The 23,948-nt window shown below is 67.0% G+C and overlaps 1 protein-coding gene and 1 long non-coding RNA gene across 8 annotated transcripts in view; one reads left to right on the top strand and one right to left on the bottom strand.

The window, feature by feature from the left end:
* The window catches only part of ANO1 (anoctamin 1), a 55,589-nt gene that overhangs the window by 2,784 nt on the left and 28,857 nt on the right, over positions 1-23,948 (top strand). For 4 of the 7 annotated variants that reach the window (XM_037517415.2, XM_037517413.2, XM_037517414.2 and 1 more), the window contains exons 2-10: positions 3,016-3,348; positions 10,739-10,837; positions 11,621-11,772; positions 12,907-12,961; positions 14,285-14,336; positions 16,872-16,927; positions 18,500-18,541; positions 21,899-21,963; positions 22,704-22,838. In XM_037517415.2, the coding sequence (XP_037373312.1) occupies positions 3,016-3,348; positions 10,739-10,837; positions 11,621-11,772; positions 12,907-12,961; positions 14,285-14,336; positions 16,872-16,927; positions 18,500-18,541; positions 21,899-21,963; positions 22,704-22,838 (989 nt within the window). Of the gene's footprint in view, positions 1-3,015; positions 3,349-10,738; positions 10,838-11,620; positions 11,773-12,906; positions 12,962-14,284; positions 14,337-16,367; positions 16,434-16,871; positions 16,928-18,499; positions 18,542-21,898; positions 21,964-22,703; positions 22,839-23,948 lie in introns of all 7 variants that reach the window. The other 3 variants (XM_037517412.2, XM_037517410.2, XM_054697437.1) reach the window with 1 other exon arrangement.
* On the bottom strand, positions 3,391-11,586 carry LOC119249874 (uncharacterized). Its single transcript, XR_005126216.2, has 3 exons — positions 11,432-11,586; positions 5,290-5,409; positions 3,391-3,613 (listed from the first exon to the last, which is right to left on the bottom strand). It is a non-coding gene; the product is annotated as an uncharacterized LOC119249874 (long non-coding RNA).

Raw genomic sequence — 23,948 nt, 5'->3', positions numbered from 1 at the left:
GTGCTGGTGATAATCGAAGCCATTTAGGAGCAAAGCGAGGCTGAAAATGGATGTTCTCCTTGGGCCTGACATTCAGAGCATCCCAGAACCCCAAGAAGTGTTGCAGGCCCCTGGCTTCCATTCCCATTGGCAGAAGACGCTAATGTGGGCAACCCCTTAGGATGACAGTCTGCACTGGCCGGGCTTGACCGCCCCCGGCGCGTGGACGCGGCTCCTGCCCGGTGCCCCAGGTGCAGGGCGGACCCCCAGTTCTCCGCCTTCCTGAGAGTCTGGAGGGGCAGGTGTGGGCCCTCCGTGGTGTTTGGGACAGGCGCTCCTGCCTTGTAGGACACCCTCGTCCCCCCACCTTCCATGAAGCCCCAAGGAGCTTCTTCCACCTTGTTTCCCCCTTCCTCGGGGACGCGCCTTCCGTACCTCCAAATACTCAGGCCGTAATCTTCAAAGTGCTTCGGGGCTCCCACCTCTTTGTCCTGACAAGATCCCTGTGACCTCAGGAGGGACTGTGGGGTGCCGCAGTAACGTTGCTGGGCCGGTGGCATCTCGGCCGCGGTCTGCGGGCCTGGTGGCCCTGCCTGGCTGTGCCAGCCGGACCCTGCGTCCATCTCCTCGCATCCACTTACCCCACACCTCGCTGGGGTGTCAGCCGTTACACGGGTGGGCGGGGAACCCCTGCCTTCCACTGGGTGGACTGAGGAGTTGCCCGCCCTTGTCCTAGGGACACAGAAAGGAGAACTTTCTGGAGCTTTCCCAAGCCTTTGCATCCGAAGTCTTGCGTATCCACTCCGCTGCAGGTTCAGTCTTTGCCCTTTTGTCCTGTCCCGGACGAGAACAGCCCACTTCCCTGCTCGTGGACGTCTCAGAGGGGGGCTGTCCCCTCCTCTCGCTCTCCAGGCCCCGGCCTCCCAGCCGCGTAGCAGGTGGCAGGAGAGAGCCCGCACTTCCTGTGCCAGGGCTGCTGATCCCTCACACTCACCCAGGTAGCTACTTCCATTTCCAAAACCCAGGAGAAGGCAGCGTGCCCAGGGTCACACGAGTCGGTGGCAAGGCCAGGCCTGGGAGGAGGCCCGGGCCCGCTCGTCTGGCTTGGTGCTGCCTCCCGCTGGCAGGGCACCAGCTCCTCCGGGACTATTGCAAATCCGGACTCGGCACTGCCGCCATCTTTGCCCGTGGTCCGCGGTGACCCTGAGCTCATCCCCTGGGTCCCAGGGAGTGCGCTTCTGCAGAGGGCTGGCCTCAGCCAGGCCCGGGTGAACTTTTTACAAAGATGACACGTCTGATCCTTCCAACTTCCCTTTGAGGGGTCGCACTGCGTGAGGGGCTTTGGATACCAGCTCTGGGTCATTTTACAAAGAGATCCAGAGAGGCAGGGAGAGCCAACTGTGCCCGTGGGAGCACAGCTAGAAGGGCAGAGCAGCTTCTTCAAGCCCAGACACCCTCTCTGGGATACACCTCAGGGACCCACCTCAGGGACCCTGCCGTGGGATTGAGGGGCCCCATGAGTTAAGAGCTGGTGGGTGTGGTTCAGAGGTGGCCCTGGCACATGAGGACTGCCCAGGCAGGAGCGGTGGGAGACCCCAGGTCATGGGGGCCATGCCTCTGCCCGTGCAGGGCACAGAAAGGAAGGGTGGGCCTGAGGCAGGGAGCACAGCGCACACAAAGAGGAGGCAAGGATGTCCAGGCACCATGCAGGCCCGGGTGGCGGTGGAGGGGGAGAGGCTGTGCTGGGCAGGGGATGCGCAGTGTCCTGCACAGCTGTGCTCGACATCAGGCTCTGCTCAAGGGGCGCAGCTCCAGGCTGTGGGGGCTCGGCATGGGTCCCTGTGGAGAGGGACCAGATGCTGGCCCAGGCGGGGTATCCACGTACCCCTGCCCACCCCGAAGGCTGCAAGCCCACCTTGCTCTGAGGGGCTCCTCGCTCTCACCTGCCCAGCAGACTTCCTTCGTGAGTACCCGGGCCTTCCTGGCCGCCACAGCCCTACCCCGCTCTGACCCAATATGAGGGTGTGTGGGCTGCGTGGGCACAGAGGGCAGGTGGCGGGATGGCCCCAGGCACCTGTCCTGGGGGTTAGCGGGTGAACCCCCCAACCAGAGACCCCTCCCGGATGTGCACAAGTACGAGCAGCTTCTGTTATCCTCCCATCCTACATGGGTGGACACAGGTGGAATTGGGGTGCTCAGGAGGACGGAGAGCTGGGTGGACGCTCCCGCGGGGCAGGAGGGGTGGGCGGGGCTGGACTCAGGTTTGGAGCTGCTCCCTAGGCCCCTGCCAGCCCTCACGGATGCCCTCGGCAGCCTTAAGCAAAGCGGCGTAGAATGGGAGCAGGCCTTGGGATAAGGCCACTGACTTCACTCAGCGTCTCTTGTTAGAACGTTGACGAGAAATCCACTGGCCAGCGTCAGACGAGACGTCACTCCGGGCACTAGACTTACAGTGTCTGACCCCAGGGCCAGCCTGCTAGGGGTCAGGGCCACCCTGCCCTCCGCATCACCCCCCGTGGGCAGCTCTGGAAATCCAGGCATGCCAGATTGGCGTCCCTTGGCCCCACACTTCTGCCCTCTGGGCAGATGAGGCAACCGAGGCAGTCCCGGCCCCAGAGCCCCCGTCACCACCCCGTCGCCTCCCCTCTGGTCCCTTCCCACCCCTTCCCACATAAACCCCTGAACCCCGATGCGCCGCCCTGGGCTGCCTTGGGGACAACCCAAGCTGTCAGCACGGGCCTGGTCGCTGACCACATGGCTGGTGCGAGGAAGCCCCCAGGAGCCAGGCGGGCCAGGGGGCTGGGGCCGTGGGGCCCGGGGCTGGGGCCGCTGTGACCAAAGCTGCCAGCACCCACCTGTCCTGGCCCGAGCTGGGCTGCAGACTCTGAGCTCTCCTGGGGGGTGACGCGTGGGCCACCAGCTCTCGGTGTCCCATTGGCGAGTGGCGCCAGGCCCGGCCTGGCCCCAGCGCTCCAGGGAGGGCGGCGAGCAGAGCGTGGCCCAGCAGGCGCCTGACTAGAGCGTGTGTCTCCCCAGCTGCTGAACTCCCTGTCGGTGGACCCTGATGCCGAGTGCAAGTACGGGCTTTACTTCCGAGATGGCAAGCGCAAGGTGGACTACATCCTGGTCTACCACCACAAGAGGCCCTCAGGCAGCCGGACGCTGGCCCGGAGGGCCCAGCACGGCGACGCTGGCCTGGCCGCCCGCAGTGTCAAGCAGGACCAGCCGCTGCCTGGGAAGGGGGCTCCGGAGGAAGCGGGTGCCGCTGAGCCGGCCATGGACTACCACGAGGACGACAAGCGGCTCCGCAGGGAGGAGTACGAGGGCAACCTGCTGGAGGCCGGCCTGGAGCTGGAGCACGATGAGGACGTGAGCCACAGGGGGCGCGGGGGGCGGAGGCGGGTGGTGGGGAGCCTTGCCTGGACAGGCTGCAGGGCACGCTGACCGGGGCTGGGACGAGGCGGTTTCTGCTCGTGGCCGCAGGAGGAGGGGCTGACCTCCTTGGCAGTGACCTCAGGGTCCAGGCATCTCCTGCTTCAGTCAGCTGCTCTCCTGGGGAGGGGCTCCCGTCGGAGGGACAGGACGGCGCTCTCTCTGCATCCTGGTGGTTGACCTCGGTGATCGGCGTCTCAGTCTGCAGATGAGAAGGTCGCTGTGGCCGAGCCGGGGCCGTGGCCACGGCCCCTGTGACCCCAGCACTGGTTTCCGGGGCCTCCCCAGTGAGACCGAGCAGCTCTCCAGGGCATCAGCCGCCGGCTGGGGCTTGCTGTGTGCCCCTCCCTGCCCTGCAGCCCAAGGTCAGACTGAGCTGCCCCTGCGCAAGCTGAGGGCCGTCGCGGGCTGGAGAGGCCTTGCCTCCCCGCGGTGGCCCCTTGGTGTGGATGTGTGGGCCCACGGCAGGCGGCGCTGAGCCCTGAGTACTGTGGGGCCCGCGGCACGGGCCTGGCAGCAAGCTGGTCAGTCAAGGAGCCCAGGCCACGAGTCCTCCACGATGAGCCTGTTGGCTCCCCTGGAGAGGACCCAGAATGCTCAGGGCCTCCTTCCACCCCTGTGCGAGCGGCTGTGCTCAGCTGGGGGCTGGGTGGGCGCCCAGAGGCCTCCGCCCTGCAGGAGGCGGGTTGGCTGCCAGGTGATCCACTGGGTCACAGGTGAGCCCAGGACCTTAAAAGGCTGGATGGTCAGGCGCAAAGCCCCGACCCCGCCAAGGTTAGGGACCCCGCCTCCCCGACTCGCCGGCAGACTGGTGGTGCCAAGCCGGGGCGCTCCAGCCACCGTGTCCTGGACCCCAGTGGGGCACTCGGAACCGCAGTTCGTTCCAGCTGATGTCGCGCTGCTGGGGACACAGGGGCCCTTGCAGGCCTGACTCGCAGTTCCGGGGACCCCATGGCAGGGGTGGCTGCAGGGGCCGGGGCCCCTATGTGCTCTCCGAGGGACTCGCTCTGTCTAGCCAGCAGCTTTCAGATCCCCTCTTGGAAGGGACCCCAAGGTCTGGTAACCCCGGGTCCGGTCCCAGCCTTGGTGAAACGTGTTGAGCGGCTTAGGCCTCGGTGTCCCCCTGTGTCTGCCGCGGGGCTCCGGTGGGCGCGGGCAGAGTGCTTCAGGGGCTGGCACGGCGGCATCTCCTTGGCAGATGCTGGCGTGATGGCAAGTTCTGGGCCGAGCTTGCAGTGGGAATGGAGCCCACACGTCCTTTCAAAAGCTCGCACCGGCCGGCCTGGGAAGGCGAGCCCAGAGCCGCCTGGCTGTCACAGAAAGCCCTTGTCTTCCTGGCAAGCGCGGGGTCTGCTTCTGTGCAGTGGTCCCCCCGCACCCCCAGCAGTTCTGTGTCACCGGCTGGGGGTCCTGCAGCTTGGCCCCTTCCTGACTGGGCTACCTGGAGCCTGCAGGTGAGGGGTCAGCTCCCAGGACTGCCCCGCCCCAGCGGACGCCAGGCCTAGGCCAGGGTGGCTTCCACATCTGATCCCGTGGCTGTAGATGGGAGGTCCCCAGGATCCCCCCCTGGGGGTCATCCCTGGAGCAGCTTGCAGAGCCCCCAGATTACCTGCTTGTCACCCCCCGCTGAGGCTCCAGAGCAGCCAGATGGGGGCCAGCCCCTCAGGGTGGGGGGCGCGAAGCTCCCTGCCCGCTCCAGGAGCCCCACGCTCCCCAGTTCTGCAGGTGTGCCCCAAACCGGGCCTTCTCTGAACCTGTCCTTTGGGGTTTGGGAGGTTTTGTTACTGGGATGTGACTGATTAAATCTGGCTCCTGGGGCTGAACCCCATCCCAGCCCCGCCCCCACCCCAGGTCAGAGTTGGGACTGGGTGTTCCTACCCTCAGTCTCTGGGCCTGCCGGTTCAGTTCCTGGCGCCTGCCCATCCTGCACAATTTGATGCAAAGTTGGGGGGTGGGGGGCGGGAGCGAAGATTCCGGTGCTCAAACACTCAAGGGTCCCTGAAAGGTGAAGCGTCAACAGGGTTCTCAACTTCCGCACTGTTGGGTTTTGATATTTAGGGACCCCCACCCCCCTCCACCCCGGCTTCTACCAGGCCAGTAACACCCCCAAGGCATGACAACCAGGAGTGTGCAAGGGCCCTGGCAAATACCCTCACCAGCTCTGGGGGCCCCCTGAGTACCCCCCCACGTCCTGCCCCCAGAGCCCCAGGGAACAGACTGTGGACAAGCCTGCCAGTTGGCCTCATGCCGGGCCCAAAGGGGTTCCAGAGAGCCTGGGGGCCACACCCTCTCCTCCAGGAGAGCCCGCCCCTGCCCCGCTCCCTCCCCTGGCTCTCCCCAGCGCCTCCCCCCTCTATCTCGAGATCCATCTCCTGCCCTCCCTCCTCCTCCTTCCTTCCCTGCCTCCCTTTCTCTCCCTCTCCCCCAGCTCCCTCTGCTCCCCCACCCCAGCGCAGGGTCAGCTTCCAGGGCTCCCATTAAAGGGACGAGCACAGTCCCTGGTCAACATGTCCCTTTGTAGCCGAAGCCCATCAGCCTTCGCAGCTCAGGCCTCAAAGCCGCCGCCATGATTTGTGTCCAGGGGTCACTGCCGTGGAGGCCACACATTGACTCCCTCCCGGCCAGCGCTGCCCTGGGCCTGAACTGGGCGGCTCTGGCAGAGACTATGAAGATGGTGTCACGCTGCTATTGAGGTCCCCCCGCCCCCCCGTGGTCCATCTTTGTTGTGGGAGCTGCTTTTGAAAAGCAAGTGAGGGGTGGCTGGGGTGGGGGCAGCAGGATGCCCAGTGGGAGCAGCCAGATGCGGGCTCTGCGCTCCCGGTGGGGTTCAGTGCCTCAGTGGGGCTGCCTGGGGCAGGTGGGTTCCCCTCTCTGGACCTGACTCCCACCTGGAAGGCAGAGTTGGTGCCGCTTCCTTCCTCCTGGGGGCCGGGGAGGCACACCCCGACTCCCAAGTCCCCGGCAGAGGCTGCCCTTCCGGCCCCAGGACCCTTCCCCTGCGGATGGGAGCAGAAGGGCTCCGGAGGCTCATGGTGATGGCAGGGAGGGAGGGAGGGGGGCGGCCGGGCCACGGGCCTGAGGCCTGCGGGCAGCGGGAGGCGTCCAGGCAGTGCTAGGGCTTGGCCAGCAGTGGAGACGAGCAGGAACCTGTCACCCAGCACTGGAGGGGCCCTCCGCACAACCCTGGGTAGGGGATCCCCGACGTTGAGCAACCCACATCTCAGTAAGAACAAATGAGTGACGTGTTCCGGGGGGTGTGGCCCAGCGGGCTCTCTAATCCCACCGCAAGTGGGCAGTGCCCGGCCAACCCCCTTGCAGAGGGAAGGACAGACTGAGGTCCGAGACCGGAGCCAGGGGCCTATCCTGACAGCCAGGACAGCCCCAGGGCGGGGCCTGCCCCCAACACATGCGGTGTCCCAGACCTGTGGCCCCACCACGCCCCACGGCCAGGCCTCCCGGGTGGGGAGAGCAGGGCCCTCGTCCATGGGTGGGACGCGAGGGGCTCCCCGTCTCATGTGATCACCCTGTGGCCCTTGGAGCTTCTCCCATTCCACATACACTTCTTCACGCCCAGGGGTCTGCGACTCCGGGGCCCTCCACCGAGGCGTCTGCATGCCCCGCCCGCTCCCTTCAGGCCCTGGCTTTGTGGTGGACTCTGGACGCTTCTTTCAAGGCTGCTCCTAAGTCAGCGAAGCCCGCGGCACAGCTCCGCCAAGCCCCAGGAGCTGGGCCAGCCGCTGCCGGCAGCCCCCGCCGCCGCCCGTGTGCCCCGACTTGCCGGGAGATGGGCCCGCGCGGCCGGGGATGGGCCACGCGGGATATGTGCCCCGTGGACGCCGGCTTCGCCTCGGCCGAGACGGGGCCGGCTGGGGTGGGCGCTCCCGCTGGCGCCCGCCTCTCCTGGAGAACGTCTGCTGAGTGCTGAGCCCTCGTCAGGACATGCCTTTATTTCTAGAAGTTCTGTCTGGTTCCTTTCCAAGTTGGCTGTGTCACTTTTTAATAGTTTCCTGTCCTTCGCGCAGCCCTCTGCTCCGCGGTTGTTTCTCCAAAGGGGGTGAGCGCGGCTGACGTAGCCAGTCATCCTCCCAGCACCCCCAGCCGGGCCGGGGTCCCCCTCAGCTGCCTGCCGGGCTGAGTCACGTCCGGCCGGCCGGGGGCCCCTGCTCACGGCCTCACGTAGCCATGGGGGCGGGGGCGGCGGGCCAAGGCCCAGACAGCCCCGGGCTGGTGCCCAGCCCACGCCCACACGCGCTGCGGACGGGAACGCCAGCATCGGCCCTGGGCTGAGGTCCCCAGGCCCGCTGGGTCGCGGCGTGGGGAGTCCTGTGGAGCCGGGCTCACCTCTCCTCTCCCGTCCCTCCTGCCCGGGGTAGGTCCTCGGCCTCAGAGGAGGGGACCCTTCCTGAGTCACCTGCGGGTGACCTTGGGGTCCCTGGCTCCCGTTGGACTCCCCAGCTTGGGCGGCCTGGATCCCAGACGGCCCCTGACCCCTCCTGGCCACGTGGCAGCCCCGGGGCAGCCTCAAGGCTGGGCCGTTTGTTTCATGGCGCGTCTTTCCCTCGGGCTCGTCTGAGTCATCTGCCCACCTTCTGCAGAGGCAGGACGGAGTATTTGCCGCCGGTCTCGTCTTTGTTTCGCCCTTGGACTGCCAGGCTTCAGGGCTGGCTCTGTGCAGGGCTGGGGTGGGCTCCTGTGCTGGGGCCAGCTGGCAGTGACCTCACCAGTAGATACCCCCTCACCCCCCTCAACCCCCCATCCCGGTGATGGTCAGCATTGCCTCCTGGGGCTGCCTGTTGGAGGGGGGTGTGAGCGTAGCAGGCCCGCCCCCCCACAGCCTCTGCTCCTCCGCCGGTGCGGCATCCTCATGTGTTACGGTGGGGACACCTGTGGGGGTGGGGATAGACCACAGCACCAGAATGCGGGGGTCTGTGGCTGGCGCACGGGAGGCGCAGTGCAGGCTGGCCCTCCTCTTCCACCCCAGCTCCCTCAGGAAATGTCACCGAGTGCCCACTCCGTCCCCCACCTGGGGCGCTTCCTGTCCCGCGGACACGCCAGTCCACTAAGCAGACAGATCCGGCCCCAGAACCTGAGCTCCAGCCCACATCCGTGCAGGAAGCCGGTGCCAATGGGAAGAGCAGACCGTGCCAGGCGCGTCCCGTCAGAGGGGCGGATCGGGCACCTGCAGCTAGTGCCAGCCCTCAAGCACAGCGGGTGTCCCCAGCAGAGCCTGGGAGAGGCCCACGGAGGGGCCTGTCCTCATTGAGAGCTGAGGGTCAGGGCCAGGAGGTTGCCCAGGCCCTGTGGCAGCCAGAGGTCCTGCCACTTGTCCTCCGAGGTGGCCCCAACTCCTGGACTGGACTGGACTGTGTTGGGAAGGCTCTGTGGCCCTACTGTGTGCTCAGCATACCCCCTGGGGCCCCCACCTGGGACCAAGCACTGGGGCAGAGAGGTACAGGGCACTGCCAGGAGGCCCCTCCTCATGTCTTCCCACCCCAGGAGTCCTGACATTCCCCGATCTCAGGCCTGCCCACCAAAAGGGAAAGGTGCCCGCCTCCGAGAGCCAGGGAAGGTGGGAGGGAGCGGATTCTCTGGGCACCCACTAGCAACCGGCGACCACCCACTTCTCGCCCCCTACCCACGGGGACTGGCCCCGATTTCCCAGCCCATGGTCCAGCCTCCGGGGGCTGGAGGCAGCACCCCCAGCACCCCATGGGGGACGGGGCGGGCACCCTGACCTCCTCCACACGAGTGTCCCGCTGCCGTGTTTTGGGTTGTTTTGTGGGGATTTTCTTCTGAAAGGACAATGCCAGGAACGATCTGACGAGGTCAGTGCCAGGCGGGCCGGGATGGGGTGACCCTGCTTCGTCTGCGCCACCTCGGCCGCCCTGCTCCTCCTGGAAGGGCAGCGTTTGGGGCTGGACCCTGCCCCCCACGGAGCCCCGGGCCCTGGCCAGCGGGCCCGCCCCCAAGTGCTGCCGGGTGGGCCGCCCCCAGTAGGGCCTGGCCCGGGAGGAGGGACGGCCGCCTCGGGGCCCTTCCCACCGCTCCGAGGTCTGGCGGGGCACCGCGTTTGAAAACATCCCCTCGATGTTTTTCCCAAACTGGTGCCTTGACCCCTCCCCCAGGCTCTCCAGATGTTCCCCTGGTCCCCGTCCCTCCATAAACAGAGGCCCGCGGGGCCAGCTCCTGAGGGCTGGAGAGACGTCTCCATGGGTGCCGCGGGTGTATTTTGGGTCTCGGCGTGCGGGGGTGGAATGCACGGAAATAGGCCCGGGCGGTCACGGCAGGATGAGCTCTGCTGCTCCGAGCTGCCGGTCCCCGCTCCTGCTGGGCGCCCCTCGAGGCCTGCCGGAGCGCCCAGGGCAGGGCCACCGCCCCCCGCCCTGCCGTCTCAGAGCCCCGAGGCTGCCCGAGACCAGGGAGGCGGCTCCTAGTTTCTTGGCCAAGGAAGTCCCGGCGGGATTCCCACCCAGGCCCACAACCCCAAAGCCTCTGCGGCCAGTGGCCTTGCCCATGCCTGCCCGCTGGCCCCTCCAGGGCAGCAGGAGCTAGGCTGCCTGAACCCCAGGCCTCCTCCTCTTGCCTGTGCGGGGGTTCGTCACCCCAGGAGCCCTGGCCCGTGTCAGCCCTTTGTCCGGACTGAGTAACATTCCGTGGTGTGTGCTCACGCTGTGCTTGTGCATTTGTTGTCCCTTCGCCTCTGGGAGGACATTTAGGCTGTTCCCAGGCCTTGGCCATTGCGGACCGTGCCACTGTGAGTCCGGGGTGCAGATGTTTCTTTGAGGTGCTGATTTCAGTTCCTCCGGATCTGTAGCCAGGCGTGGGATGGCTGGACCAGGTGGAAGTTCTGTTTTTAAATTTGGGGGAACCAAGACTGTGTCCACAAATGCCAGGCCCCAGGTGTCCCCATTGTGAAGGGGGAGTGACATGAGCTGGCCATGAGGCCGACGGGGCCAGCTCTAGCAGCCGAGGCTGTGCCTGCACCCCGGGAAGTGGTTCCTCGAGGTCCCGGCAGCGCAGCGGGGTGGATTCGGACTTGAACAGGGCTGCTCTGCTCTGCCCTGGCCGCCCTCAGTTGGACTGAGCTGTGCAGACTCAGGGAGCCCGGGGACAGGTGGGTGCAGGCAGAGGTGAGGCCATGGGGGCCTCTTCGCCTGACCTTCTCACCCCAAGCGGGGACCCGCGGGCAGTGAGGACCCCGGTCTAGGCCCAAGGGCCCGGGCAAGCTACAAAGGGGCCTCTTCGGGGCCTGGCTATTTCGGGGCTCTCAGCCACCTCCCCGGAGATGTCTCCAGGGGTGTGGAGTCCGGCATCCCTCTCTCTCTAGACCAAGCTTCCCGGCGTCGGGTTTGTGAAGATCCACGCGCCCTGGCACGTGCTGTGCAGAGAGGCCGAGTTTTTGAAGCTGAAGATGCCGACGAAGAAGGTTAGTGGCAACATTTCTAGACACCGCCCAGCACGGCGGGGCCAGGGGCTGAGCTGTGGCAGGTGGCGTGTGGAGGGCAGGGGCATCTTCAGAGACCCCAGACAGACCCCCGGAGATGGCACAGGCAGAGCCCAGGCCCCTGACAGCACTTCCTCCAGCTCCCTGTGCTGACAGTGATGAGTGACTCCCCGCACGTCCTCCGAGCACCTGCTGTGTTCTGCGTCCTCTCGTGTAAAGACCAGGTTTCTGAGGGCTGGTGGCGTGTCAATTGAGGGCCAACTGGACCCCCAGCCTCCCTGTGCTGGCCTCTCAGGCCCGCCGGGTCCCGTTCACCACCCGGGCCCACTTAAATTACATCCCCAGCTGGCTGGGTCTTTCTTTTTAATCTCTGACCTCTTTCGGCAACGCCCCACCTGGCCTGTGTCCTCCAAGCTCAGCCTGGCGTCTGCGCTGCCCTTCGCGTGTGGCACAGAGAGGGGAGGGCCGGTGCCGTGCTTGGGGTGACTCAGACCCGGCCCCTCAAATCCTCTGAAACCACTTGGATTACCGCTTTGGAAACCAAGTAAAGTTTGGGGGTGGTTTTCTGGAACGTACCCTAAGTGCACTTTTGGCCGGCTCTCCTGAGACCCCCAGCTTCGGGCTCTATCTGGACACCCGGGCGTGGAGGGGCAGGCTGGGGGCCGGCGCTGTCCCGGGGCGTGCCGTCCAGCGGGGTGGCCATCTGAGAACAGGCCCCACGGTCTCGCGCGGCCTTGACAGGCGCCCCCCCCCCCCACTCCACAGCTGTATCACATTAACGAGACCCGCGGCCTCCTGAAAAAAATCAACTCGGTGCTGCAGAAGATCACAGACCCCATCCAGCCCAGGGTGGCGGAGCACAGACCCCAGACCACAAAGAGGCTCTCCTACCCCTTCTCCCGGGAGAAGCAGCACCTGTAAGTGGGGCCCTGGCTCCCCGCTCTGTCAGGCTTTCGCCCATTACCTCACAAAGGCAGGTTGTGGCCTCTGAGGCCAAAGGCCCCCACCCTTCTTTGGGGACTGCAGCCCCTGGGGTACACTCTCACAGGCCCTGCAGCTCTCAAGGGCTGAAGAGGCCCCGGAGGTGGCTTCCCAGGTCACTTAACTGAGGATTAAGGGGACGAAGAGGCTTGTCCTCCCTTGGGGTGGCCCTCCAGGAGCCTGGTGCAGCCCAAGTGGGGCTTTGATCCAGCCCCCCGGTGCCCCCCGTCCCCACCCACTCCTGCCCTCTGAGGACATCCAACGGGGGGGTCTGCTCACCCCTCCCTCCTGCACCAGGACCCGAGAGGCACCCATGGCCAGGGGTGCCGGGTCGGCTGCCCCTGCTGAGGCTTTCCCTTCTCCCCATCCGTCCCGGGGGGCAACAGGGCGTTGCCACCAGGCTCTGGCCTCGGGGCCGCCCATGGGCCTTGCCAGGCAGCGCCAGAGTGTGAGCAGGGTGGGAAGAGAAAGCTTGGACCCTGGGGACCCCAGGGGAGTTGATGATGAGCCCCGGAGGTGGGAGGGTGCCTGGGCTCCCCACCTGGGGCAGGGGCGCTGGGCGGAGGGGCTCCGGGGCGTCTCTGTCTGCAGGGTTCCCCATCCTACTGGGGACCAGACTCAGAAGGGAGGGTCCAGAACCAGCTCCCGGCAGAGACCCCCTCCAGAACCCCGGCCTGGCTGCCGTCTCTGCCCTCACGCCTGTGTCCCTCAGAATAGGCCCGGGGCCTCCTCCCAGCTCCGTCGGCCTGGGGATGGGCGACACCGCTGCCCCCCAGAGCCTTAGGAGACGTGCACGGCCCACACTGGGGCCCTTTGGCCATTGCAGATGCTGATACACTGCGGGTGTCTGATGGCGGGGGCAGTGCCTGGGCCCTGGCGGGGCTGGCGCAGACCCCAGAGCGCCGGCTGCGGTGTCACCAGCAGGACGCCGGGGGAGGGCGGCCCGCCAGGGCCTCGGATTCCCCCAGTCTCCAGGCCACAGCCCCGCAGCTGCCCTCCCAGGGACACTGGCCTCGCGGGGTCTCCTGATGCTCCTGACTGCATCTCCTCCCACACCCGTATCTCCACAGATTCGACCTGTCTGACAAGGATTCATTTTTCGACAGCAAGACCCGGAGCACCATCGTAAGTTCCGCCGGCCCGCGGGGATCCTCTGGCTACGGGCGCCTGGGAAACGGAGAGCAATTTCATTTCAGCGGAACTCCTCGGGGTGGAAGCCAGCTCTAATTGTCTGTTTCAGAAATAATTAGCTCAATGGAAGTGAGAGGAATAGAGCCCGGGGGTGGGCGGCTCTGGGGACTAGGCGGGCGGCGGGCCCGTGCGTTCCATCCAGGGCGTCCTCGCCTCTGCCTGCGGCCCCCGTCCCGCCCCCTCCCCGTGGCGTGAGCCTGCAGGAGCTGGCGGTGGAGGGAGAGCAGGTGGGCCGGGATAGGTTTCCGGGACGGGCCGGGCCAGATGTGCACTCTGCGGGCTGCGTCCGAGGAGCGGGCCGCCCTGCCCTGTTGAAGGTTCGGGCGCAGTGTTGACCCACCCCTGCCAACTTGTCCACCCGCCAAGCTGGCTGTGTGTGGCCAGGACCCAACTTTTATCTAAACAAGAAACGCACTGGCAGCCAAGCCCGCTGCTCCTCCTCCCCCCGGAAGGCCAGCCTGGCGGGAGAGGCGCGGGGCCCAGCAAGGAGCCCTTGACCTTGAGCCGAAGGCGTCCTCGCAGCCACAGCCGGACCCAGGGCAGCCCCAGGACCCAGGGCAGCGGCGCGGGTGGCATGAGGGTGGCACCGTCCCTTCTGAGCCTCGGAGCCCCCAGGCTGCATCTGAGCAGGGGCAGTCGGGCTCCAGTGGAAGAGCGAGCGCCCGGGGCCACGCCAGGAGCAGGCCGCGGCTGCAGCCGGAGTCATTAGCGCGCCGCTGACTAACGTAGCGTCACTTCTCAGAACAGCGAGCGCCAGGACTCGCTCACGCCAGGCCGGCAGCCCCCGGCGGCTACTCCTCTCGGCTGTCCGGCCCCTGGGAGAGCCAGTCCCCTCTCCAGCCTGACCGTTTCCTTTCCAGAGCTGTTATGAGAGGAAGGTGGGGTGTCAGCTGCGGAAACTGAGGCCCTAGTCCGTGTTTCAATAGGGAGGTGCACCCCAACCTTTTACATGACCTGGGCAGATGGGAAGTGGGTGCTCAGGGCCCCCCCACTGTCCTTAACCCCGAACACCAGCAGGAAGGGCGACCAGCACCCCCAGGAGGCTGCCACACCCCTGCTTTTGGAAGTAAAAGAGAGGAGGCCTTGACGTGCATTTGCTGGTCCTAAGGATTCTGCACCCTTGACCTGGGGGGCAGGGCACACCCAGCAAAGGGCCCTGGCTGTCCTGGGGAGTGGGCAGCCTGGGGGTGGGTGCCCACCCTCTTCGGCCAGCGCAGGAGGGGCCGTGGGAGTGACGCCGCCCTCCGTGTCTTGCAGGTCTACGAGATTCTGAAGAGAACCACTTGCACGAAGGCCAAGTACAGCATGGGTGAGGCCCCCGGCTCAGGCGCTGCCTCCGAGGCATCTCCTGGGGTTCGCGCCTGTGTGGCGAATGTGGACGGGAAAATGGGCGGCCCTGAGTCCACGCTGGGGCGGGAGCACATCTGTGGTGCCCGGCCGGGTTGGGCAGACTCACCCTGCTCTGACTTGAGATCCACGGGGCCCCCCGCAGCTCCGCAGAGCAGTCAATCCTGGCCACTTTCGGGTGACAAGCTGGCCACCTCTCTTGACTTGCAAGGCCCAGCGGGAAGCCGGTCTCCGGACGGACCCAGCACCCCGGCTGCTTAGGGGAGCGGGCCCCCAGGCAGGCGGCATGCCAGGGCCTGCTGGGGAGCCCTCCGCACCCCGGCTCCAGAGGGTGCCCTCACACCACCCAGCCGGGCTGTGGGGAGCCCAGGGCACAGGACACCTCAGCGCAGAGGCAAAGCCCTCGCCCTGCAGATTCTGCCCCCACCGTGGGTGGGGACCCTGCTGCAGGCTGAGCTCAGAGCATAACGTCACAGAGCAGGCTGCTCTTTGGCACCCCCTTCCAGAGCTGCGTTCTGCCCACAGAGCTGTGCGGACGGGGGCGCCCGTGGTGCTGGGGGAGCAGCTGAAACTGGGGACGAGGCTCGGGGTGCAGGGCGGGTCCCCCGAGTGGAGACTGCCCGGGGAGAGAAGCCTGGCCGCTGGCACCCTGTGGCTTCTGTGGCGGGGCGCCTTGGGGCACCTTGGGAATGGACGCACGGCAGAGGCGGCGGCTATGGCGGAGGGTCCCACGGGGGAGGGCGGCAGGCACGATGCAAGGAGGAGTGGGGGCCGCTGGTGTCTTGGCCACTATGGCCAGTGGCCACTCCCGGGGCAGGCTGGGGCCTGAACGCCCCGAACTCATGTCTGAAATCAGCGGGAGGGGGCCCATCCGGGCTCAAGAGGAGCCAGGAAAACTGTCCCCAAAGGTCCAGGCCACCCCCAATGGGGCAGGATCCTCTGAGGGGCCCAAGACAGCCCCAGCTCAGTGCTGGGCCCAGCGTCCCCGGACCCCTCCAGTGGAGTGCCTGCCGCTGTGAGGGTGCGCAGTGTCCAGGGGCCGGGCATCTCTGGAAGCCCCCAGTCCTCTGGCAGGGCTCTGGTGAGAGAGCAGAGAGACCGAGGGTCTTCTGAGGACCCCATTGCACGTCGGTGCCTGGTCTGAAAATCCGCCTGAGCGCCACACGGACTCTTCAGGTTGCAGACGTGTTGCCGCCAGCTCTGGCCCCACCCTCAGGGAACTCGTTCTCCGGAGGAGGAAAGCAGACAATAAACAGGGGCCAGGGCATAATCTTGCAGGCGGAAGGCAGTGGGGAGAGCTAGGGCACCTGGGAACAGTGATCGGAGAAGCCGTCCCGGCGAGACGCCCTTTGACAGAAGCCTCAAGAGTGAGAGGGGCCTCCAGACAGGACCCTGGGGGCAGCCTGTGCAAGGGCCCTGTGGCAGCCTTGTGCTAAGAGGCCCGAGGACCAGTAGGCCCGGCCAGCCAGCCGGACGCAGCCCTAAGTCCAGTCTATCACACATGGACTTCCCCCACACACGTGCCTGTGCCCACACCCCACCACCCCCTCAGGCTCCACCCCTCATACCCTGGCCCTGCTGGATCACTGGCCAGCAGGTGGTCTGTAAGTGGGAAGGTCTGGAAGAGGAAAGGCTTGCCCACCAGTGCCAAGAGCAGTGTAGCAGAGGGTGGGCCGGCCAGGCCACTGTGAAAACTCGCCCCCATTTAGCACCTGGACAGCCCCTTGGGCCAGGCACAGTGCCCCAGACAGAAGCGGGGCTCCTAGGACCTGCGGAGCAAGATCGTGCTGGTCCCTGGACAGCACACCCTCGCACGGGACCGGTCCACCTCAGGAGGCTGTGGGTGCCTTCAGGACGCCCCGGCATAGGGCCTGGGGTCCCCAGCCAGCTGCCGGGTCCGCTGCCCCCAGCGCTGCTGGCCGGAGCCCCCCCTAAGTGCAGCTTCGGGCCTTTCCGAGCCTCTGCCCGTAACTAATAGCCGATGTACAAACAGGGCAAGGAGAGGGAAGGAAGAAGGACTCTGCCCTTCTAAGTAAAAGACGGAAATGTGGTAAATACGGTAAGTGCCCGCGGGGTCCTCAGACCCTCCGGGGCTTCCCCCATGAACCTCAATCTGATTCCAATCGTGCGCCGGCCGCCTCCATCCGCCTCCCGTCTGCGTCCTCCCGTGACTCGGCTTTTCTGACGGCTCGTGATCCACCTCTGATCAGACGCGCCCCGCGCGGGCGGCCGGCTGGCACCGAGGTTGGGGTGACCGAGCCCAGAGTCGGGCTGCCGGGCCCCCTTCTCCCTGACCTGCCTTCCTCCAGGGTTTCCTCTGGCCCCCCTGATTCTGCCAATCAAGCATGTTTTTATCATCTCCCGGGCAACCCCCCGAGGTGGCGGGGCCCAGTGCCGCCGGGGAGAGTTCTCAGTGATTGGGACGTTCGTGGGCTGGACCTGAGGGACGCGCGCGAGGGAGGCCGGGGCCTGACCGCGCCTCTGCCTCTGTTTCCAGGCATCACCAGTCTGCTGGCCAACGGCGTCTACTCGGCCGCTTACCCCCTGCACGACGTGAGTAACCTTGACAAACAGCCCATCCCTGCGTCATCTGATCCCCAAATCCCCGAGGGCCACGCCCCCAGGGAGCTCTAACTACTCTGCGGTGGTGGCTTCCTGCTCTGGCCCTTGTCCCTAAATGTCAGTGGTGGCCCGCCCCGCCCCCTCCCCAGGCAGGGGCCCTCCTTTCTGACAGGACACCCACCCGGGCACGCTGGGGGCAGCACCCCCTTTATCTGGCCCTCGCGGCCAGCTGCTCCTCCGTGGCCCTGCCCCGGCCCGGCCCGGCTCTGGGCCCTGGACGGCAGAGCAAGTGGCTTCCTGGGCTGCAGCTCCAAATCCCTCCGGGATTCCGACAAATATAGCCCGAGCCGTGGAGCGCCTGGCTCGGCGGACGGAGATGATTCTCTTCCTATCATCTCTATGGAAACAGGGACCAGAGTTCAGGGGGCACTGGGAACGGGCCGTGGGGCCCAAGCAGTGTGGGAACCCTGCACTGAGGCTCTCTGGAACTTTCCAAATGTGCATGACCAGGAAGACTAGGAGCCAGGAGATGTGGGGGCGGCCTGAGAGGCAGGACCCCAGAGCTCATCCTCGCCACCCCACCCCTGCTCCCTGGGGGGCACACAGCCCCTGGCTCTCTCTGAGCCTCGGTGTCCCCTTCTCAGATCCGCAGTCGCCAGAGCCTGGGTGGGGCCACAGGGGACAGACGTGACGGGAGGGGTGGCTGGAGGGTGCTGGTGGCTGCGGGCTGTCCACTCCCCCGCCCCCGACACCATCCAGGGGAAAGAAGCGCTGGTGGCTGCTGCCCACCCCATCTCTTGCTGTGGGTCACAGCCCCTCTTGTCCATCGACGAGAGCCTCTGTCCGGCGCCCCGACTGCAGCCGCCTGTGGGAACAGAGCAAGCCCCCAGGAGGGCCGTGGAGAGGGACTGGTATTATCACGGCGCCCATGCTGCACCCCCTGGAGGTCTAGCTCTCTGGCCTCGGGAGGAGGGCTAAGGGGGCAGGCTGGCTGCGGGCAGGGTCCCTGGAGACTTGTAGGAAAGGGGGAACACTGCTCCCCGCATCTCCGCCGCGGGACCCTGGGCATCTCCATGTGGGGGCGCCCTCCAGCCTAGGGGCTGGGGGCCGTGTCAGGAGCTGTGGGCGGGACAGGGACCTCCAAGTGGCCCCGGACCCATCGGGACCCCAGAGCCCGTGTCCTGTGCTCCTTCCGGGCCGTCGCCGTGAGCCTCTGGCGCAGGGCCGCCCCCGGCCCCGCCGATCTGGAGGCCCGGGTCTGAGCCCCCGACCACATTGCCCAGGAGGGCCCGTGGTTCTCTGAGCCTCACTCTGTAAGATGTGGGGGTCCCTGCCTCTGCAGACCTGACAGCTAGCGCCCCTCCTGGACAGGGCGCTGGGACGTGGCCCACACGACTGGCCGATTTGTCCAGCCCCCCAGCCCCCATCTCCTGTCCAGCCAGGCCCACGGCACTCGCACCCCGCCCCCCTGTGGGGCAGGGGCCGCCTCGTCAGGAGAAGGGGCGGGCGGTGGGGACTCTCGCCATCCCGGTGACCAGAGCCCCCCTTTCTGTGCCGTCACAGGGAGACTACGAAGGGGAGAACGTGGACTTCAATGACAGGAAAGTAAGTTGCTGCAGAGTGGGGCGGAGGCCAGGGGCCAGGGGAGGCCGGGGCCCGCAGGGGTCTGGGGAGTCAGCGGGGAGCCAGAAGGACAGGGGAGGCTGGGGGGCCCGTGGGGGTCAGGGGAGACTGGGGTGTCAGCGGGGAGCCAAGAGGACAGGGGGGCTGGGGCCTTCAGGGGGCAGGGGGCAGGGGGTGAGGGGCATGCAGAGCAGAGACTCCCTCTCCATCTCACCTCTGCGCCCCACCGTGGGAGAAGGTGGGGAGCCCCCTTTGCTCTCTCTCTGGCTCCCCGAGAGCGCGAGGCGGGCTCTCGAGAGCATGTCACGAGGGGCCTTGCTGCTCAGAGCCCGGCCTCCCCACCGCACCCCCCAACCCGCTTACAGCCTGTCTCCCCAGATGGCTTCTGCCAGGCTGGCCTGTGCTGCACTCTGCCGGCAGATGGGTTTGGGAAGCGCTGGCCGCCCCCCATGGCCCGCCCCCAACACGGGACGCGTTTGCACGGTGGGGCCAGTGTTTCTCAGACTTGCTTGATCCGGGGCCCTTTTTAGTGGAAGGTTCCTGAGCTAGTGTCCCACGGGACACACTTGGGGAAACACCGAGTGAGCCTCTTAGCCTCTGTGTCTGTTCCACCCAGACGCGGGGTCTGCTCCCCAGCCCTGGCTGCCGCCCTGCTTCTCCCCTCCGCGCCCCGTTCAGGAAGGCTCTTTCCTGCTTGCTCCTGGGCCCCCACATTGGCCCCTGTCAGTCCCCAGCAAGGCCAGGCCTCCTGGCCTCGAGGCGCAGCCCCTCGTCCTGCCCACCCCAATCTGTACCCCCATGGGGCGGTGGGGGCGCTTCCCTGAGAACCTCACAATAGCGGCCTTGTCCCCCCACCGCGCCGCCCCCGCCCAGCCCCGCGCTTTTAGCCTCTGGTGCTGGAAGCGACTTGCCCGCCCGGGACGCCAGCTGAAGATGCTATCTGGTTCAGCGCAGAAGTGACATATTTGGTTATTTTTAGTGGAACATCTGGCACTCGCCTGCGACCCGGGACTTGCAGAGCTCCCCGCCTGTGCCCGGGGCAGCGCCGTCCCCTCCGCGGGCTGCTGGGGCCCTGCGTCCTTCCGGCCTGCTCTGCCCTCGCCGGGCCCTTCCTCCTCCTGGGGGTGCGTCCCCCGGACACCGGCGACCCCTCCTGGCCGGCCCAGTCCCGCGGCCACCGTGCCTTGGCTCGCACCCGCGTCCACGCCCTCCCAGCTGCGGGTGCCGGAGGCTCTGGGTCTCCTTGACCCAGCCCCGCGGCCTCCCCCGCTCACCCCGGGGCGGCCAAGGGCCCCGGGAGCTCTGGAGCTGGACTTGCTTGGGGGCCGCTGCCGGGTGCTCTTGGCGAGGGGGGTCCCATCCAGTAAAGGGGGTTGTGTGGAAAGCCCGGCGTGCCCCGGCCGTCGGGTCTGCCCGTGGCTCGGGCCCCCGTGGCCGCCGGGCGGCTGGGAACAGTGGCCAGAGAGACACGGCCTCGCCTCCCGGCCCGCTGGTCTGCCACGCCTGCGGCCGCGGCCCTCAGAGCCCCCCCTTGCCAGAGCCCCCGGCCCTCCTCCCTCTCCTCTCCTCCTCCCCCCCCCTATTCCCTCCTGCCCCTCCCCCATCTCTGTTCCCTCCCTCCTCCCCTCTGTCCCCCCTCCCTCCTGCCTCCCCTCCACCCCCATGGCTGGCCTAAACCTGCCGCTTGACCGCAGCTCGGGGGAGGGGCCGCCCAGCCTCGGTGTTGGCCCTGCCGGGCCTGGGGCCTGTGCAGTCTCCGTGGTGCTGACTGCCCCCCAGTTCAGCGCGAAACGGTGGCCTCGCCAGCCCTGCTGCGTGAGCGGACCCTGAGACAACCCGGCCCTCCCTCTGCTGCCCACACCCCGGGCGCCACCTGGGCTCACGCTGCCGTGAGGAAGGACAGTCGCCTGCCGTTCCGGCTCCCCAGCCAGAGCGGCTGCTGTCCCGGCGTCACAGCTGGCCACCCGGTCCAGGGGCACAGTACGGGTCATAGTGTCTGCAGAGGCCTGGTGTCCGCGGAGGGCCAGCGTCATGGAGGGCTGGTGTCCAAGGAGGGCTGGTGTTCGCAGAGGGCTGGTGTCTGTGGAGGGCCGGTGTCATGGAGGGCCGGTGTCCATGGAGGGCTGGTGTCCATGGAGGGCTGTTTTCCATGAAGGGCTGGCTGGAGTCTGCGGAGGGCCGGTGTCGTGGAGGGCCAGTGTCCATGGAGGGCTGGTGTCCACGGAGGGCCAGCCTCCTGGCCTGCAGACACTGCCTCTCCCTGGGCCTGCCCTGCTGCAGGGGACGGGCGCTCGGGGTTTCCTCTTGGGTTCCGGCTACTGTCCTTTCAGACCTGGCCCTCACGGCCTCACTCAACCTCAGTTGCTTCCCCAAAAGCCACGCGGGGTCAGGGACCCCGCCTCTGGAGGGACGCAGACACGCAGCCCTGACAGGGCGCCGGGCCACGTGAAGCCGCATGTCCGGGAGACCCAGGAATTGAGACTTTAACAGATAATAGGAAAGAGCCAACCAGGCTGCCGGGTACAGAAGAGACGGGGGCCGTGGGGTGCTCCCGGGCATCCCTGCCCGCCTCCTGCCCGCTTCTCGTCTGACCCGGCAGAGACGGGTGGCCGGGGCCCGGGCCAGGGGCTCCAGCCGCGTGGCCTGGGCTGTGAGTTAGGGCTGGGAAGGCCGCGGGCGCCCGCGGGAAGCCATGTGCCAGGGCCGGCCGGCGTGTCCGTACAGGCGCCGCCGCAGCTCCTCGCACCCAGCCCAGAGCTGGGCACCGCGGGTGCGTCCCTCCCGCCCCTCCACCCCGTTGTGGCCCCTCTCAGGAGATCAGCGCCGAGCCCTCGTCGCCTCCACGAGACGCCGGACCCCTCACCCTGGCGTGTCCGCTCTGGAGTGGGTGGTCCCTGCCCCTGGGACAGAGGCCGGCTCTGCTGGGGGGCTGAGCGCCCCACGGAACGGCTCGCGGCGTCAGCCGGTTTAGCGCCGTCCCGCTCCGGTCGCGAGGTGGAGGATTCCATAGCGTGCCAGGCGCCTTTTGTTCCTCTCCACTGACAACGCCGGCTCCTTCTTCCTCGGGGAACCCCCTCCAGCTGCCTCCAGCTCCGCTCGCAGGGCACATGGGTGCTCCAGGACGCTTAGCGGCCCCGCGAGGCCTCGCCCAGCTCTCACGCCCGTCCTCCTGCCAGAACGGGAGCAGCGGCCCGCACCTGGTGGACGCTGAGTGTTTGTTGATCGAAGGCGTGATGTAGCTCTGGGCTGAGACCCCATCATAAGGGTCCCCACAGCTCTGTATTCTGGGGGCAAACTGTGAGCAAATTTTCACCAGCCCCGCATCCTTTGCTCTCACAGCTCCTGTACGAAGAGTGGGCGAGCTACGGGGTTTTCTACAAGTACCAGCCCATCGACCTGGTCAGGTAAGGGCGTGGCCCCAGGCAGAGGCCGTGGGGGCCAGACCCTGGTGGGGCGTCAGTCTGATAAGTGAGCCCCGTGTTTCTCCCACACTGAGCCCCAGGTTTCTCTTCAGTACCTGGGAACCTGTCTGGACCTGAGGGTGGAGCTGGTGGCACCCAGGGTTCCCCGGGGGATGCGAGTCTGTTCCAGTCCACTGGGGGACGGTTCTTGCCATGAACCTCACCAAATCCTCCGACTTGCAGCCTGACCCCTGGGGCTGAGTGATGCGTGGGGTGCTTGCGTGGCCATAGTGAGAGGAACCCCTCAGCAGTCACTCCCGGGCAGGCTGCGGGGTGCAGGAGGGGGAGCCAGAGTAGATGTGAGTGTCCAGGGGGCCCTGCCGGGGGCTCAGCCCCGGGCATGCACATGAGCCCATTCGGATACCAGCGCTCAAGAGAAGCCGGCTCCCAGGAGCCTCCAGGCCTGAGCTCCCTCCCGCCCAAACTCAGCAGGACTTGGGAGGGAGCCAGCACCCCTGGGGCATGGCGGCAAGGGAGGGGGATTGCTCCCACCTTCTGAGGCCAGAGAGAAGGGACTGGCATGCAGAGAGCACCCCCAAACCTGTCTCCTGTCCCCAGCCCCACCCTCTTGCTGCCCCTTGGTGGCAAGCGGGGCCACCAGTGCTGGCAGAAGGGCGGGGCTGCCCCCCCCCCCGCCCCGGTCTGCACCAGCGTGAGCTGCCTCTGCTTTGCCCCATGGCCAGGAAGTATTTTGGGGAGAAGATCGGCCTGTATTTCGCCTGGCTGGGTGTGTACACCCAGATGCTCATCCCCGCCTCCCTGGTCGGCATCATCGTCTTCCTGTATGGCTGCGCCACGGTGGACGAGAACATCCCCAGGTAGGCACAGCCCCTTGCCGGGAGCCTCGTCTGCCTCGCCTGCAGCCCCCACTGCCTCCCGCTCGCCCCCGCTGCCAGGGCAGGACGTGCAGCCCACGGGTCTGACAGCCGTGCAAAGGCCACATGTCCTCTCGGGACCAGGGAGAAGCAGGGTGGACCGAGGCAGAGGAAGGATGGACACGTGTCCGACCCTCTGGGCTCTCTGAGGTTTACTCTCCCCTTTAAGTTTTAGTCATTTTTGTGACAGGGAAGCTCTCTGGCCGTAAGAGGCCAGCAAGGGACGCAGACTGGTCTGCACACAGACTTGACACAAGGGGGTTATCGGAAGCAGGCCCAGACCCCAGAGACGGCCAGCCCCGTGGGGGTTGGGGTCCCCAATATGGCAGCCGGAGCACAGGCCAGGCACCCTGTCCTGTCGTGCCTGAGGCCCCTGGCCTGGCCCGCTGGTGTCCTCCATCTGCTAGTCCTGCATCTGCTTAGCACCGCCGCCTCCCTCGAGGACAGCGTCCACGGTGACGCCTGCGTCTCCAGGTGCGGAGGCCGGGAGCAGGCATCTCCTGGCAAAGCCCCAGGACGCCGGCTGGGGTCTTTCACGACCTGAGGGGGTGTCCCAAGAGGGGCGTGGCCTGGGAAGCTCCCCCTCCAGCTAGCCAGCAGGCCCCGAGCCATGTGTCAAAGAAACGTGTCTTCATGGCTCCGCGGTACATGTGAGGAACGCCTGGGGCGTCTCCCTCCCAGAGTCACAGCAAAGGAACCGAGTCTGTGACCCTCCAGGGTGGTTCTGGCCACGGCAGGAGAAAGCTTGTCCTGTTTGCTGCTGTGGCATGAGGCTGCCGAGCTTGGTGGGCTGTGGAGGTTAGCGTTGCCCAGACCTGGTGGGGCTCTAACTCCAAGGGAAGTGGCCAGTGAATGGTGGGGAGCCCCCGGGAGCCCCAGGGAACTCCTCATCTTCCTTCCTTCCTCTCCGGGAGGGCAGGGGAAGTCAGTGACCTGGCCCGGAGGCTCCGCCCCAGGCGCTGACATCCTGACACGGTGCCTGAGCCGGGCCTGGAGGCCCTGGGCACTGGCAGAAGGCTGGAGCCGCGGGAGGTGTGTGCCCCTCCGAGGCCA

Source organism: Talpa occidentalis, unplaced genomic scaffold, assembly GCF_014898055.3.
Source record: "Talpa occidentalis isolate TD23 unplaced genomic scaffold, MPIMG_talOcc4v2.1 talOcc4.17, whole genome shotgun sequence".
Classification (NCBI taxonomy): domain Eukaryota; kingdom Metazoa; phylum Chordata; class Mammalia; order Eulipotyphla; family Talpidae; genus Talpa; species Talpa occidentalis.
This window is presented reverse-complemented; position numbering and strand designations above follow the sequence as displayed.